At 42.7% G+C, this 15,331-nt stretch overlaps 1 protein-coding gene across 2 annotated transcripts; it reads right to left on the bottom strand.

The window, feature by feature from the left end:
• Window positions 1-2,963: 2,963 nt before the first annotated feature.
• LOC106565550 (GATA-binding factor 2) lies at window positions 2,964-14,598 on the bottom strand. 2 transcript variants are annotated; one of them, XM_082959245.1, is made up of 6 exons: window positions 14,378-14,598; window positions 13,458-13,979; window positions 12,068-12,657; window positions 8,506-8,664; window positions 5,139-5,264; window positions 2,964-4,565 (listed from the first exon to the last, which is right to left on the bottom strand). In XM_082959245.1, exons 2-6 carry the CDS (start codon window positions 13,687-13,689, stop codon window positions 4,278-4,280), a joined length of 1,395 nt encoding a protein of 464 aa, XP_082815371.1. In that variant the 5' UTR covers window positions 13,690-13,979; window positions 14,378-14,598; the 3' UTR covers window positions 2,964-4,277. The 2 variants fall into 2 exon arrangements, with proteins under 2 accessions (XP_082815371.1, XP_013988283.3); XM_014132808.3 differs by having other exon boundaries at window positions 8,506-8,651; window positions 12,067-12,657; window positions 14,378-14,597.
• Between the last annotated feature and the right edge of the window lie 733 nt (window positions 14,599-15,331).

Raw genomic sequence — 15,331 nt, 5'->3', positions numbered from 1 at the left:
TGGAGGTCATGCATTCATCTACATGCTTCTCTACTATGCTGTTGTGCCTACTTTCTACATACAGCTATAATCTATATGGGCTCAAATGGTTTGGAAAACGTACAGCTTGGGAACACTCATTTACCATGACTTAATGTCTGTGGTTTGTCTGGAGTTCTGTGTATTCACTTTGATGGTGCATCTCCTTTACATCTTTTGTTTTGCCAAATGTTGGCATCTCAGGAAGTTGAGGGGGGATGTCTTTTTTTCTCTGTCTTCTTCTAAGTGGATACCCCCCCCCCACCCACCCCAACCCCAGCCCACCAAAAGGGACCATAGGCTGAACTGGAACAAGCTGCTTCCTCTTTCATCTTCTTTATCTCCATCTCTCCTTTAACTGGTCCCTCTGAAGTCCAGCCTGGCCCAGCTTTTGATTCTATTAATTGAGTTTGGTGGAAAAACAAATGGAGGAGGAAGAGGTATGTAGGGGAGAGGAGGCGAGGGGGTCCTGTAAACCTTGAAGGCCACTTATTTAGGAGGTCCACCCGCTCCTATCATCTCTCTACCCTCTTCCCCCATCTCCTCCTCCACCCCGGCCCTCCTAGTGATTCACCCTGCCATTCGACTCTCTATCGCTCCACTCTGCTTTTCATCTCTCCTTCTTTACGACCGAGGTGTCTTTGTTTTGCTGTGACATATTTTTGCGGGGAGTCGTGACACTTTAAAAGGATCAGTAAATATGTCTGTGTGTGTAGAGCGGGATGGTCTGGCAGAATGACAGTGTAAGTGCTTCCAGGGTGAGAGGTCAAGGAGGTTGGGAGGGGAGGGACGGAGGAGGGGGCTGATTCAGGGGCTCGCACTCAGGATGACCCATGCGGTGTGCCGTCTGAGACCCTGGTCCTGTAGCCCTGAGGGCAGAGCAAATTTTATTTCACCGAACTCCAGACAAACCACAGACTATAACTCGTAGTAAATGAGCGTTCCCAAGCTGTACGTTTTCCAAACCATTTGAGCCCATATAGATTATAGCTGGATGTAGAAAGTAGCAACAATCCGTCCGTGGCCCATGTGGCTTTCATAAGGGTCCTGACAGACACAGACACACTCTCATTCTGTTTCTGTGTGCTGACTGGAAGGCTGAGATCCAACATGGTTCCCAGGATCATAGCCAAGATGGTATCATGGTACTGTCTGAGGAGAGAGGACCCTTATTACACAATGAGTTCAGTGAGTCTTTTCACTGAACAGATGCTGCCGGTTGAGTATCAGTACAGATATATGTAACATATGGTTCAAACCGCTCCGATTCTGTCAACATTGTATGTCTCAAATGTTTGGGGCACAGCAAGTTAATTAGAGAATGGATATCAGTTGATGAGTCTGATAGACTGTGATCCACTGAGGATCAGCACAACGTGCTCTCTAAGAAACATGTCTCTCTTTGGAGAGAAATCTCAGGCAGGTATTCATTACGTGGGAAAGCTCTTTGGGTGCATCATGTGTTATGACACCTGCTGCATGCATCTATCCAGTTGGTAGATGGAGATCAGTGGTAGGTCGCTTCTGTGTCATGTTAGGCCTTTGGATTTTCCAAATGTTCACAAACTGGTCTTATGGCATTAATATACATGCTATTATACATATTAATATACATGAAAGATGTAAAGAGACGTGAGCGAATGGAAATATGGACACTGTGTATGGGCTATACTCAGGGCCGGCTCCAGGCATAAGCGACATAAGCGGTCACTTAGGGCACCCTGCCGCAATGGGGGCCCCCTTAATTGTTTTACTCCATTAATTGCATTTCCATTTCTTCACCGCAAAGGCACGTTTAAGCGCACGCGTTTCCGCACGGGCCCTTTTAAGCACAACACACAACATGCTCTGAGCCCGTGCCGTGTGCAGTCAGTGCGCACTCGGTCTCGGTATCGCTGTCTGTCTCTATTGTGGTGCTCTATACACGAAGCTTTGAGCAATAATTTTGACAGAAAACGTAGAGAAAGTTCCACCATAAACACATTCCAAGGTGTTTATTTAGATAAACAGCAGAAATAGAAGAGCTAGCTAGCAAGTAATGTTAATGTTAGCTGGCTAGCTAACCAAAATAATGTTTACAATGCCATGGCTGAATGCCTCTTGATTCAACTAACTTCCCACAATGATTTTAATCAGAACAGGACATCCATTCCATTTAGCTACTGTTTTTGTTGTAGTTCTCAGGTCAAAAGATTTAAGAAAATTATCCCAATTGTAGTAGTAGCAGCTTGTGTCTAGTTTAGCAGTTTTCTTTCTCAGGAAATCAGCTTTAAAACTGCAAAAATGTCTCTACTCCCCATGGAAAAATGTGTGGATTTGCAGGAAATTAACTTTAAAACTAAAACATTTCTCTACGCAGTCAAGAGGGAGCCCACTAAAAATCTTGCTTAGGGCCCCCAGAAGTGTAGGGCCGGCTCTGCCCTTACTGCAGTGGCACAAAGCTAAATCACTTGTTACCCACACATTCCCATTCACATTTTATGCTATATGGCAGGGATCATCAACTAGATTCAGCCGCGGAACTATTTTTTCTTGAGCGGATGGATGGTCAGGAGGCCGGAACATAATTACAAATAATTTGTAAACTGCAAATCAACCACAAGAAGCCCAAACAGATGTAATATTTGACAAAAACATGATCCTTTCAAAGCGTGCTTACATTTGTATACGATCACATATCTCTATATTATGCATGGCAACACTGTGGAAAAGATTTCCACAATTAAAATCACTTAGAGCTGATTTGCTGGTGTTTTTAGTATTTTATGTCCAACAATAAAATAACCTGCAGGCAGCCAGTTGGGGAACCCTGCTATTCGGGATGTGTGTGTGTGTGTGTGTGTGTGTGTGTGTGTGTGTGTGGTGTGTGTGTGTGTGTGTGTGTGTGTGTGTGTGTGTGTGTGCGTGTGTGTGTCACGGGGAAAATAAGTCTCAGAGAAGTCTCATTCATGTTTACAAGTTTTCTTTATTATCATCAGTACGTAATGGCATCCAGATTGTCAGGTTATAATTGTTTTGGACAGGTAATAAAGAGCAGGTGTGTGGTTTTCTATCTGCTAAGTAGAGAGGCAGCAAATCAATACTGTGCTGTGGCACAGAGACACACATCACAGAGAAACCAAGCGGTGTAGGCTACTGCTCATCACCATGGCAACACTGATGGAACAGGAGAGGCCTAGGTTATGTAGAACAGGACAAAGGTCAAAAAGACTATCCCAAACATAGAAATAGGATTGATAGAACAGATATGTTGCTCATGTTAATGTGTAAATTAGCTTTTTATTCCAACAATAGCATCAGATTTTCTGTATGAAGTATCCAATGTGGCAGCAGAAATGTCAAATACTGGGTATCTGTTTTATTCAATCTATTTCTCTGCTCTGTGTATCTCTGTCTCCTTGCTGAAGGTTTTAATACACACAGTCCTCTCATTCATTAGGGGTTCATGTGAAGAGGGAGCAGTTGGCAGAAATAAACTTCATTCCTTTATTTTCATTAGGAGGAAAATGTTTAACAGCTCAGAGAAAGCGCTTCAGCTAAAAATAGATTTATAATGATAGAAATGGTGATAACAATATCCATAATGTTTTAGGTGAAAGAAAAAGGCAAAAGGCAGTGAAAATAAATTATCTGGATAACAATAATAACAACAATAATAATAATACCATTAATAATATACAGTTTCAAATTAAGCTTTATAAACCTCTTTTTTTTCTTTTTTTTTTCTTTTTTGTAATGTCCATTAAAAATAGTAGAGGTCCATGAGCAGAAATCCAGCATATATTTATTAAATGGTGTGAAGGGAAATGCTCTGTCTTCGCCCCAAAGTTGTCTTCACCACCCTCGTATCTCACACATTTACAATATTCACAGTTACTACAGACTTCTTCGGCACATACCACTGCAGCAGGACGGGGGCGAGGTGGGAGGGGCCGGTATATGCATGGGGGTGGGTGGAGGTGAGGTGTAGTCTATCTCTGGTCTAAGAAGGTACCTAATAGAGAGTAAAATAGCCCCGCCCCAACCCCACCCCACCCATCAGTGGATGCTGCCTGGTTCCCCCATACCCCCCATACCCCATACCCCCCATACCCCCCGTACCCTTTACATTCTCTCTATACAGCAAGACAATCAACATAGACACACCAAATGCATGTCTTTAACATTATACACATTGTCCTCAAGCAAGAGGCCTATATGACCCTCAACCCCCATTAGAAAACGGAACAATCTTCACGTGCCTCCTCATCCTCCCCAGCTCAGCCCATGGCGGTGACCATGTTGGAGTGGTGGGGGTGGCCGAAGGAGGGGTGTATGGGGGTGGGGGTGGGCAGCATGTGTCCGGCGTGGCTAAAGGGGGGCAGGTGGCCCATGTGGGTCATGTGTCCAGCCAGGGAGGAAGCGCTGAAAGGAGAGGACTTCTCGTGCATGCACTTAGAGAGCTCCTCGTAACCGTCGTTGCCCCGCCTGCCCTTCTTGGACTTGTTGGACATCTTGCGGTTGCGTGTCTGGATGCCTTCCTTCTTCATGGTCAGAGGTCGGTTCACCTGTAGGGAGAAGGAGATGGAGGGAGAGATGAGTGACCTGGTTGGGATGGTGCTAAGGGTTTATAATCAACTAAATGTGTTTGAATTGAATGGACTATGTACAGGAATAACCATATTATTTATTATGAGAACTCTAGATACAGTTATTTGTCTTTTTTTCTAAAGAAATGTAACAATAAAAATAAAATGCAGAAGCAGTACGCAGCTTACTCCCTAAAACCAAGACCATATTCAATGTAATACATGGCAATGCACCAAGACTTAACCTTCAACAGTTATGCCTCATTTGAACAGACGCAGTTGGTCTGTCTGAATAACAGTCCCACCATTGTGAGTCTCAAGGGGATGACGTCTACCATGGAAACAATAAAGCACAAAGAAAGAAAACACCAACAGGGCCCAGTGTGTCTGAGGGGCCAAACTCTGCATCCATCTCTCCCTCCTTCCCTCCATCCCTTTCTCCCTATCCCTCTTTCTTATCCTTTTCCAATCAACGCAACCTTTTCGTCTTCCTGACCTGGCTGGCTGCGTGTGGGTAAGGGCTGGTCAGGCTGTCTGCAGTGGAAGACTTACGTTGTGCAGCTTGTAGTACAGGCCGCAGGCGTTGCACACGGGGTCTCCATTGCCGTTGCGCCTCCACAGTGTGGTGGTGGTGGTCTGACAGTTAGCACAACAGGTGCCGGCTCGTCTGGCCGCAGACTGGAGGGGAACATGAAGAAGGCCTTTATTCCACCACAACAGCACGGACACACAACACATGAAAGCATAGGTTGGGAATGACGTTAGTGCCGGGCTGTGTGTATAGTATTTGTATATCGGCTGCCAGGAGCCGAGAAAACATAACATTTCATGCTGTTTTAGATGGAAGTTGTTCCTTATAGTTATAGATTTGCATATGATATCAGAAATGTATTCATATTGCGTGATAGTTTAATAGTTTATTGCAATGCGATTCAATAATGACGTAATTATGCAGTGAAAAGGTATCCAGTCTTTACATTCCCTGACAGAATATTGATCAAATACACCAAATAGTTGTATTGTTAGTGTATGAATTGGTCTCTATTAACCTAATAAATCAGGGTTTACTATAAAAGTCATGCTGAATAGATCATATAAGAAAGTAATGGGTTGTCTTTATTGGCTACAGTTTTCTCCCAGCATGTGAAATCTTTTTAATGTCACAGACACAGTAGTACACTGATGAACACTGACTATCAAAGCTCTTCCTCTCAGATACAAAGCATTGCTATTGAATAGAGATTAGGTGGGGGGGGGGGGGCATAGGGCAGCCTGTGCAATCCCCTGTCATTACAGATGGATTCTTCACACTTAATATGAGACAGTTACACGCATAAAACGTACATATACCCCTTCAGCAAAATATGGTAATCTGAACCCTCAGTCAGAATAGTGCATGGGCCTACACACCTAAGGACAATCATAAAACATGGATTAATGCAAAGTATCTCTCTATTGATTCAAGTAGAAATTGCTCAAAATTGCCCTATATAAACAAACTTCGTAGTAAAGAAGTCTACAAGTCGAGGCTGGAGCCCGAGCCTTTGTCCCACAGGTAGCAGGGCATAAATCCATTTATTTCACCTCCCCTGCCCGGCCTGCACGCATCTAGCTCTCCATTGCTTTTTTTCTGTGCACATAAAGTGTCCTGAAATGTTGTACTAATCGCTTTGCTATATTCTATAAATTGAGGACTGGCCTGCTTGACCACTGCTATAAAAAAAGTAAATGTACTAGCGCGCGACGGACGGAAACATGTGCTGGCCTCGCTTCCTTATCGGTACCGGCAGATATCCGGATAGGAAACGACTGGAAGGACCCTGCGCGAGTACTGAAAACACGCGAGCTGAAAAGTAGGCTACAAACGCACCGGCTACTGACTCAGGGAGAAAAACAACGACTGGATTTTTCAGACATTAGGACCAAAGGGAAAATTATGAAACTTTAATATGCTTTTTATGCAGGTTTAAGCTATATTGATTGTGGTCCAGGGATATGCTTTGGCCCTAAAATGCATAGCCTAGGCCTACATGGCGTTTCAGCTTACAATGTAAAACTGCTCAAATCAAATGTTTTCGAAAAATCTAAAAACGGGTCTCTAGACTCTCTAAATAGGCCTACAGTCCAAAATCAAACGGAGTCGCGTCGGTGATGCTTTTTGTATAGCCTGCATTGGATGATTCAGATCAGTGCAGTCTTCATGCTGTCGGCTGAATGTCAATAGTCTGTCTGTATTTGCCTCAGCCATATCTCGAACATTCTCTTATCAAGATGCGCACAGGATTATATGATCTCTAGGATGGTCCTTAAACAAACGCAGTCGACATGAAATATGTAGGCCTAAATTATCTACTTATGTCTCAACCATTAAATGCGTTCAATACTGTCATCCGTAACCTTTGATTAATAGATTAATAATCTTATTATGCACCATGAGACATTTTGGAACCGATTCGTAAATCATTTGAACAGGCGTACGCTAATTAGGCCGACATTCAAATTCCAAATATGAATTTGCAGAAAATAAGCCTACCCACTGGGCACCGATATAAATTCAAGGTCTATTCCACGTTGGTTTAACGTAACTTTATTGAAGTTTGCTTTAAAGTAATGTCTCTATTTCTGCAAACCCCCTATTTATTTATTCAAGAGGGGCGTGGAAAAAAATAGTAGTGAAATTAGCGCAATGAAACACATTTTTTATGGTTATTATTAAATTATGTTTTACATTATTTCTACCATTATAATTATTATTAATATTATTATTAATATTATTATTATGCTATTGATGTATTAAGCCACATGCAAATTGGTTTACGCCCGCGAACGGTAGCCCATTGTGGGCTATTCGAAATGTTACAGAAAATATTCAGATCATATCTTGAATCGAGAGATTTTGGCATTTATGCATATCATTTTTTAGGACTTCATATATCTGTCAACAGGCCGTGTAGAATCCTATTTCTTTGTTTTTCGTATTTGATGCAAATCTATATCTCATTGGGTCATATCAATTCCCTCCATTGCAGAGTTTCAGAGGTGCCATCTTCATTGCGTGTTTGTTGTTGTTGAGACCAAGGGTTTTAAAGTCTGGTTAGCACAGGGCTATAAATAGTTGCTGTTATATGAAAATAATAGCTTTTAACATTTAACCCCAACAAATTTGTATTTTATTTTTTGCAATCAATGGAGTCACCAGCACATTAAGTCTGGAAGGACTATTTTCAGTAATGCCAACATTTACATAGTCCATTGAATTGCTGTGTAACAGGTCTATATTAGTCTGGATCTGACCTGGCTGCTGCCCTCTGAGGAAAACACAACATTGATGTTGAAATGAGTTCACGATGAGAAGTACACAATGTGATATCAGCCAAGCAGCAAGAAGGCCCAGTCCAGCATTTGGCTGAGCAAAAGACAGAGAGATATCCATTTACAAGTGTGTTGCACACCAGTCACCTAGATTCACTCACAGAGAAAAGAAACACATGCTTTTTCCTTTCTTCTATTACCTATAAAGTGACTTAATAACACAAAGCGTGCAGTGCACCAGTCCCTCATACAGCCTCCACAGCAGACAGTCACAGTGAGCTATATAGTGAGGGATGATAGAGAGGCCTGTGCCGGCCCTGGTATCAGTAGCAGTATCACAAGTAGCAGCAATAATGATAGTAGAAACAGCACAGATAGCCAGCACTCCGCTAACAGCCTGTGTAAAGGAGCACAAGGGTGAGTGGGAAACACAATTCCCGGAAACTGATTGGGAAAATATAACTTTCCTGGAATTATGGCCCTCCTCGCCCCTCTCCCTCTCCCCCTACCTTGTTCTTTTTTTTGCCCCCTCCCATCTCCGACCTCCACGTGTGTGTGTGTGTGTGCGTGCGTGCGTGTGTGTGCGTGTGTGGATTGGTGTACTCACCAGTCTGCGTTTGGGCTTGATGAGGGGTCGGTTCTGACCGTTCATCTTATGGTAGAGTCCGCAGGCGTTGCACAAGTAGTGGCCCGTACCATCCCGTCGCCACAGGGGGGTAGAAGTGGCTCCACAGTTGACACACTCACGCCCCTCTGAGCAGCATGCAGGTGGAGGGAGACCACAGGGACATTTATAAAATTAACCTGTTAACTCTAATGACACATTTATCATACATAACAATTATGGAACCTGTAGCAGTGGCATGAACAATTTTTTTAATTATATGTTAATTAGTCTGAAAAACTATGCGAGGACTGCAAATTTTTATGTTAGGTGCACAGAAGCATGGGAAAAGTTTTAAGAATGAACTTTAAGAATGAATTTTTTGTTTCTAATTTCTACTCTCTAGTTCTGTTCTTGAATTCCTGTTTATATGAGAAGGCTGCGTATTTTTGGTCTGAAGTTTGTGTGAAAGAGTGTGTGTTTAACCCTCTGCAGACTCTTGGAATAACAACATGAAAATGCTGCTGCCAGGCTTTGTTCCATTTGACCTGGTTAAGTTCCTCCCTGTCAGTTTTGGGTCAGTTTTGGGTCAGCTGGGACCCAGGCATGCTTCAGACAGGGGTACCCATCCACCCACAATGAAATGTAGGCTGTTTCTCATGTTTCTCTACATTTTGCTGTGATTACAATGATTTTCCTCCCCATATATACAGTATGGTGAAAATTAACCTTTAGTGCTGGGTTCCCCAACTGGTGGCCCGCGGGCCAAATTTGGCCCACGGGTGGTTTTATTTGGCCCCCAAAGTATTAAATAAATGTAGAAATAAATAAATGTTTGACACAAAAGACTTTAAAAACACAAGGAAATCAGCTCCAAGTGATTTTAATTAAAGACATCTGTTCCCAAGTATTCCCACGCATAATAGACATATACACTTGATAGTACACAAATGTTAGCAAGGTTTGAAATGATTGTTTTAGGAAAACATTATATCTGTTTGAGCTTATTGCGGTCAATTTGAAGTCTTCAAATGATTTGCAATTATGTTCCACTAAAGAAGAAATTGGCCCACGGCTGAATCTAGTTGATGATCCCTGCTTTAGTGGGTGTGAGTCTGTGCGTGTGTGTACATGTGGCAAAGATGGTCTGATAATCAACATCTCCTTGTTTCTCTCTCAGCCTCATCAGCTCATCATTATATCAGCCTGCTATAACTCACTTTAAATCGGAATTCTTAGGAATAATGACCATTCCTTAAAGTGACCTAACCACAGTGCAAACTAAGGTAGTCATTTTGAAATATTTGTGCTGCCTATAATGTGGATCAGATTGTCAGTCTAGACTAGTAGAGGTAATACTAACATACTTGTGGGCCTTTGCCTCTGTTGGTGGCTCCACATAATGCTGAGTATGGAGAGCCATAGAAGGAGGGAGAGAAAAAAGAGGGAGACTGAGATGGAGAGAGAGAGGAAGGGGGCCTGGATTAGGGTTAGTCAAACAGGAAGTGCCTCTAAGGTATGCATGAGCAGGGACTCCACCAGAATAGTGTGATGCTATAGAGTTCTGTGGTCCTGCAAGCCACCAATACTGGACATCCCCACAAAGAAAAACTCCTAGTAACAGGACAGTCTATTCCTTCATGTCAGGGAGAGCACCTAAGACATAAATATATCAGTGAGGAGGTTCCACTTCCAAACACCTATCTGGGTGTTCATGATGGAAGTTGTGCCTCTGTCTTCCAATGACCATAATAGCACACTGACAGATGTGGGTTTTATTTTTAGGACTACTCTTGGGGTTTATGTTGAGACATCTAATCCTTAGTTGTGAAATATGGTGAATTGATTTTTTGTTGGTGCTTTCTTTCTCTAACAAATGAATACTGGTGCTCAGTAAAATGGAGGGTTATTAGATAGGGGCTGCTTGAAGGCAATCAGCTCTGCCTAGAGTCATCAAATGTCAGTCTCGACAATGCTGTATTATGTAACAAAGAAACGGCTGATTGTAAATACTGAGTTTTTTGGCCCAAATGCTCGAGTGGATCTTCTTTTCACACCTCCGGGGCTGTATCCAGTTCACCGTTCTCAAGGGCGTGCCAGCTCGAGCGTAATTGAGTCGCGGTTTACAAAAGAGGATAATAAACGTGTCAGCCGAAGCGGGCCCGCGCTCAGCCGAGCTACAGGGCTTGGGTGTATGCGTGAAGCAAGGCAGTACGCATTGCGTGTCTTTTTCAACCAAATAAAGTAGCCTGGACAAAGGTATATTACTCAGGCCTCGGACACTGGGATCGTTTTATTTCTTCACAGCTTACAATACGCATGCTTTCTTATAATTATTAGTCTAAGCCTACATTATCATTATAATTACATTAGGCCTATATCTGTTGATATTACCGATTTGTATAAAACAAAAATGCAGAATGGATATGACCAGTTGACATAATAAAGAGGAAACGGTATGCCTTTTGTTTAAAAACGTGGCTGCATCAATTAGGCCATAAAAAATCGTCGAAGAGGACACAGCATAGCATAACCTCACACCACCTCTTATTGTTGTATCTGTCCACCCCCACACCATAACAAATAAACAGTTATTCATAACCTTTTATTTATATAATTAGTCTAGTTATTATAGTTAACTATAATAAATGTTTGTGTCCTCTTGGGGAATAAAATAGATTTTGAGTTAACATTCTTGATCCATAGGCTAAGCAAAGCAATTCACATACAGGATTACTATTATGTGGATACCACTGCTTTAGGTGTATGTCTGTGTAGGGGCCTACACCTTCCTACTGGTTCTTTCGAGGCGGACTGTGTTGTGGCGACGAAAGAAACCGGTGTGTGTGTGAAAAGAGCTATGAAAGGAGTTATGACAACATAAATGCACGATGTAACCTCAGCCCAATTGTTCCATGCACACTACTCCTACTTCCACGTCAAGGCTAATTATGATGATACTGCATATTGTCGTCCCATTTGGTCCTATTTTCTAAGGACGTTTATGGAAAGATTGATAACGGAGTAAATCAAATTGCATTAAACTGGGAGTTTTGAAAATGCCATGGACGTTTCATTCATAAAAAAATATCAGTCTTATAGAATAGGGGAATTGGGGAATTTTTACGCATGCATTTAAACACAGGCCTTAATATATACATTCATCAAAATATACATAAAAATTCTAGGCTAGCTATTATATATTTTTATTTTTATTTAGGCTATATTTATTATCTACATAGTTATCTTATATTGTTTGGTCTAAAAATGTCTTTAGTTTAAACGGTGTTCAGTTTGTTGAGTGCATGGCAGTAATTCCATACACGTTCATAGTATTCTGTTTTAATATAGACTATTTGTTTTTTAACTCAATTATGGATTTAGATAAAACAAAACTGTTATAACACTAAGATAGCTTAAATATAGCCTATAAAGCCTATATCCAATAACATAATTTCAGTGTGTTCTGTCATAATAATAATAATATAAAATGATAATTTCATAATCATTTTACTCTGTAACACAAACATTTGTAACACATTTTCGAGATAAGATGAAACTCACCTGAGCACGACCGAGTTTTGCTTTTACATTTCGGGGTGAAGCTGGAGGATGATCCTCCGAGCAGGCTGCCAGGGTGGAAGAGACTGCCCCCGTAGTCATGCGCTGCCGGGAGAGAGTATGTGGGGTAGGTCGGTATGGGGTGGTGGGTGGATGGGGTCTGTGCGCTCATTGAGGCCAGGCTGCTCCGGAGAGGACTGGAACCCTCCATTTTCATGCCGTCAGAAATTGACATTTGATACTTGATAGAATCTTTCTCGTCCATTCTCGGGGTAGAGGATGAGGGTGAGGCGGCCCCGGGGTCTGGGGAGACATCTTTCGGCGGGGTAGGGGGAAAACTGTAGAGATGTGGACTCGAATGGGACGCGGGTGTTAACGAGGAGGCCGAGGCCGTGCTGGCGTTGCTGCTGCAGGGGTATAGGCCACCATGAGCCCCGGAGCCTGAGGCATGTAGCCCGGTCTTGCTGAAGTGGCTGACCGCCCATGCGTTGTGATGGTGGGCCGCTGAGAGGGCTGCTTTTCCGGGCTCTAGCCATGAAATCCCCGGGCTGTGCAGGAGATGTGGCCGGCAGACCTGACCCCCAGCGAAGCGAGCTGTAAGAATAGTAGAATAACATGTTCATAGATGGCATACACAAACCAGCTAATAATGTTACAGCTCTCATTGATGATGTGATGCCATAGGATTACAGAAAGTTGGGACACCGAAGTCCATAACCTGTTGACGCAGCGTGCTTAAAGGAATTATTCGATTCGTGAGGGGCACAAAAAAAACGCAGTTGGCAGGTATTCAGACAAAACCACAGAAACTATAACCGCAGAAATATATTTTTCTCGTTTTGAGTCATCTTGATATTTTATAGTCAATGATAAAGATGTAGCAACGACATGCATGGGGTCTGGTAAGTGCACTGGAACCGCTTTCGCTTGACCCAAGCAGAAATACATGACACCCTTTCAGCTATGTATTATTACATCGTTTCTCACTCCTTGTTTATCTGACTAGTTCTTCAGTCAAGAAGGCTAAATTACATTTATTTGACTATAATTTCCTTATTTTTGTCATCAGCTGAATTGCTCTCGTGTCCACAACTTTTAATGGTCTCATCCACTGCCTTTTTTGTTCTCCCATGCAAATGCAACTTTATAGCATGCTATCTATCAGACAGTAATGCAAATGTAACTTTATAGCATGCTATCTATCAGACAGTAATGCAAATTCAACTCGTAGGCCTATCAAACCGATACATTTAAACCCACCCACATTAATGGGTAAATAAGCCTTTGCGGATTTGTTATTGCTTTGAGAAAATACATGAATAGCCTATGCCCACGATAATTCCTGCTTTATCCTGATAATTAAGTTGTTTAGGAAAGTGAATGTGAGGTCTTACCGTGAGCTTGACTGTAGGACACTCTGGCCCGTGCATGAGCGGAGTTGTGGTAGTACGGGTTTCCCTGCGAGTCAAGATGGTTAAAGAAAACATCCACCTCGTCCGGGGGCAGAAGTTGCGCGGTGGGCTCCATGTAGTTATGCGAAAGGCCGGGGTGGTGAGAATCCGGGTGTTGGCCGTTCAGCACGGCGTGGTGGTGCATCCACCGAGGTGGATCAGCCGCTATATCCATGTCTGTGTGGATCTCTCCGTGTTGGGCAAACAGGGTGAAAAGAGAAGAGGGGCCTCTCTAGAGAGAGGACAACGTGTTCCTGAACCTTTCTCACTCTCCGCTTTGTCTTTAAAAAAAAAATGAGCCTCCCTCTCCCGATAAAATGTCCTCCTATTGTGGAAAACAGAACATAAATGTGTAGAGAATTTTCGCTCGTCAATCTCCTATAAATCGGTCCTCACTAGTAGTCCGATGAGATCCTCTTGTCTCTCTTCTTCTACAGGCATCGGGTAGTGTTTGACACTGGACACCTGTAATACAACCAAAAATAGGATGTTCATATTTCAGAGGCATTTACAAGGTGTTGGGTGTTTTTTTCTTTGTATGCCTGTCCAGTCCTATGAGAATAATTCGGGGAGGCTGCTTATTTTTATGTGCGATTTGTAAGTGATGTATGTAAAGGTGCAACATAAGATAAACACCTCGAATCACTCGTCCCCACCCACTCCCATTCCGAGGAACCTATCCTCACCGTAACGCGCACAGATAAGTACTTTTGAACCCATACATACTCTTCATATAGACTAGTAAACTAATCATCGTCAGTACACTCAGAACAAACTGTTAAAATTCTTACAAAGCGTAAGAAGTTATTTGTTTTCTTCACACAATTTTGGAGAAGAAAATAATATATATTTTATGCAAATACCTTATCTGTCTCAGGCTTGGTTATTCCGATTTCAAGCCCCTTTGGTAGAATTCTCCTCCAGTTAGCAAGTATATTTTCCTTTCTTGTATTGGCTCAATTTATACGGCATATGTTTGGTCTATTTTTCCTATGTTTTGGCGTAGGGTTATCTGCTGCGTAAACTCCGATGGAGACGGATAGGCCTTTAGCGACATGCAGCTGTAAGAACTGTCAGCACTGGCGCCAGTGAATTCCATGTCATGTGCGCAGGGGCGGGGTCTTGACTTCGGCGTTGATCCCGCGACAGCCAATTGGATTCTGCCTTTGCCAATTCTGACAACTGCCTCTGCAGAATCACCATGCCATTCGCCTCTCCATCCCAAGCACCAGCGAGCGGACAGCCCTGGCCCCGTATGCTTGTCTCATCCCAGAACGTATTAATCAACAGCGTCACCTTGTTAGTGAAGCAGCCCCGGGCCACCACCCACACCAATGCTTTCTCAACCAGGGGAGAAATGTCTTTGTTTATGCCAAGTGTAATGATCACTTTATATTTGAATAAAAAAGTTATTTCCAATAGGCATGAGTATGTATACCTCTTTATATTTAGGCTACATTAAACTATATTCCAGACTTTTAAATCCCATACGTAAAAATGCGTAATAATTTAAATAGGCTAGGCTATTCCAATGTAAATCTTATTCATGTTGTTCAGCCTATGAATTACAAACAATCTGACAGAGTGATGGCTGTGGTGTAGGCCAGTGTGCTCTTTCGTGTAGTTTAAACATGTTTGTGAATCAGCGGCGATCACACGCTGCTTTACATATTAATGCCTCCTTCGACTGGCGGGTCAGCAGCGCATAGGGCGTTACCAGCCATAGAGGGCCACCAAATGGGGTTTGTTTAGTATATGGTCCCAATATCGCTGACCCAAAAAAACGAGCAGTCCAAGCCACGGGTGCAAAGACATGG

This window comes from Salmo salar, chromosome 12 (genome assembly GCF_965601325.2).
Source record: "Salmo salar chromosome 12, fSalSal1, whole genome shotgun sequence".
NCBI classification, from domain to species: Eukaryota; Metazoa; Chordata; class Actinopteri; order Salmoniformes; family Salmonidae; genus Salmo; species Salmo salar.
The sequence above is the reverse complement of the archived record's forward strand: the minus strand, read 5'-3'. Positions and strand labels throughout refer to the sequence as shown.

Coding starts and splice junctions, on each gene's coding strand:
- LOC106565550 (XM_082959245.1), bottom strand. CDS start 13,689: ATGGATATAGCGGCTGATCCACCTCGGTGGATGCACCACCACGCCGTG. Junction 8,665..12,067: donor GCAAAACTCGGTCGTGCTCA/GGTGAGTTTCAT, acceptor CTCCCTCCACCT/GCATGCTGCTCAGAGGGGCG. Junction 4,566..5,138: donor TGTACTACAAGCTGCACAAC/GTAAGTCTTCCA, acceptor TTCTCCCTACAG/GTGAACCGACCTCTGACCAT.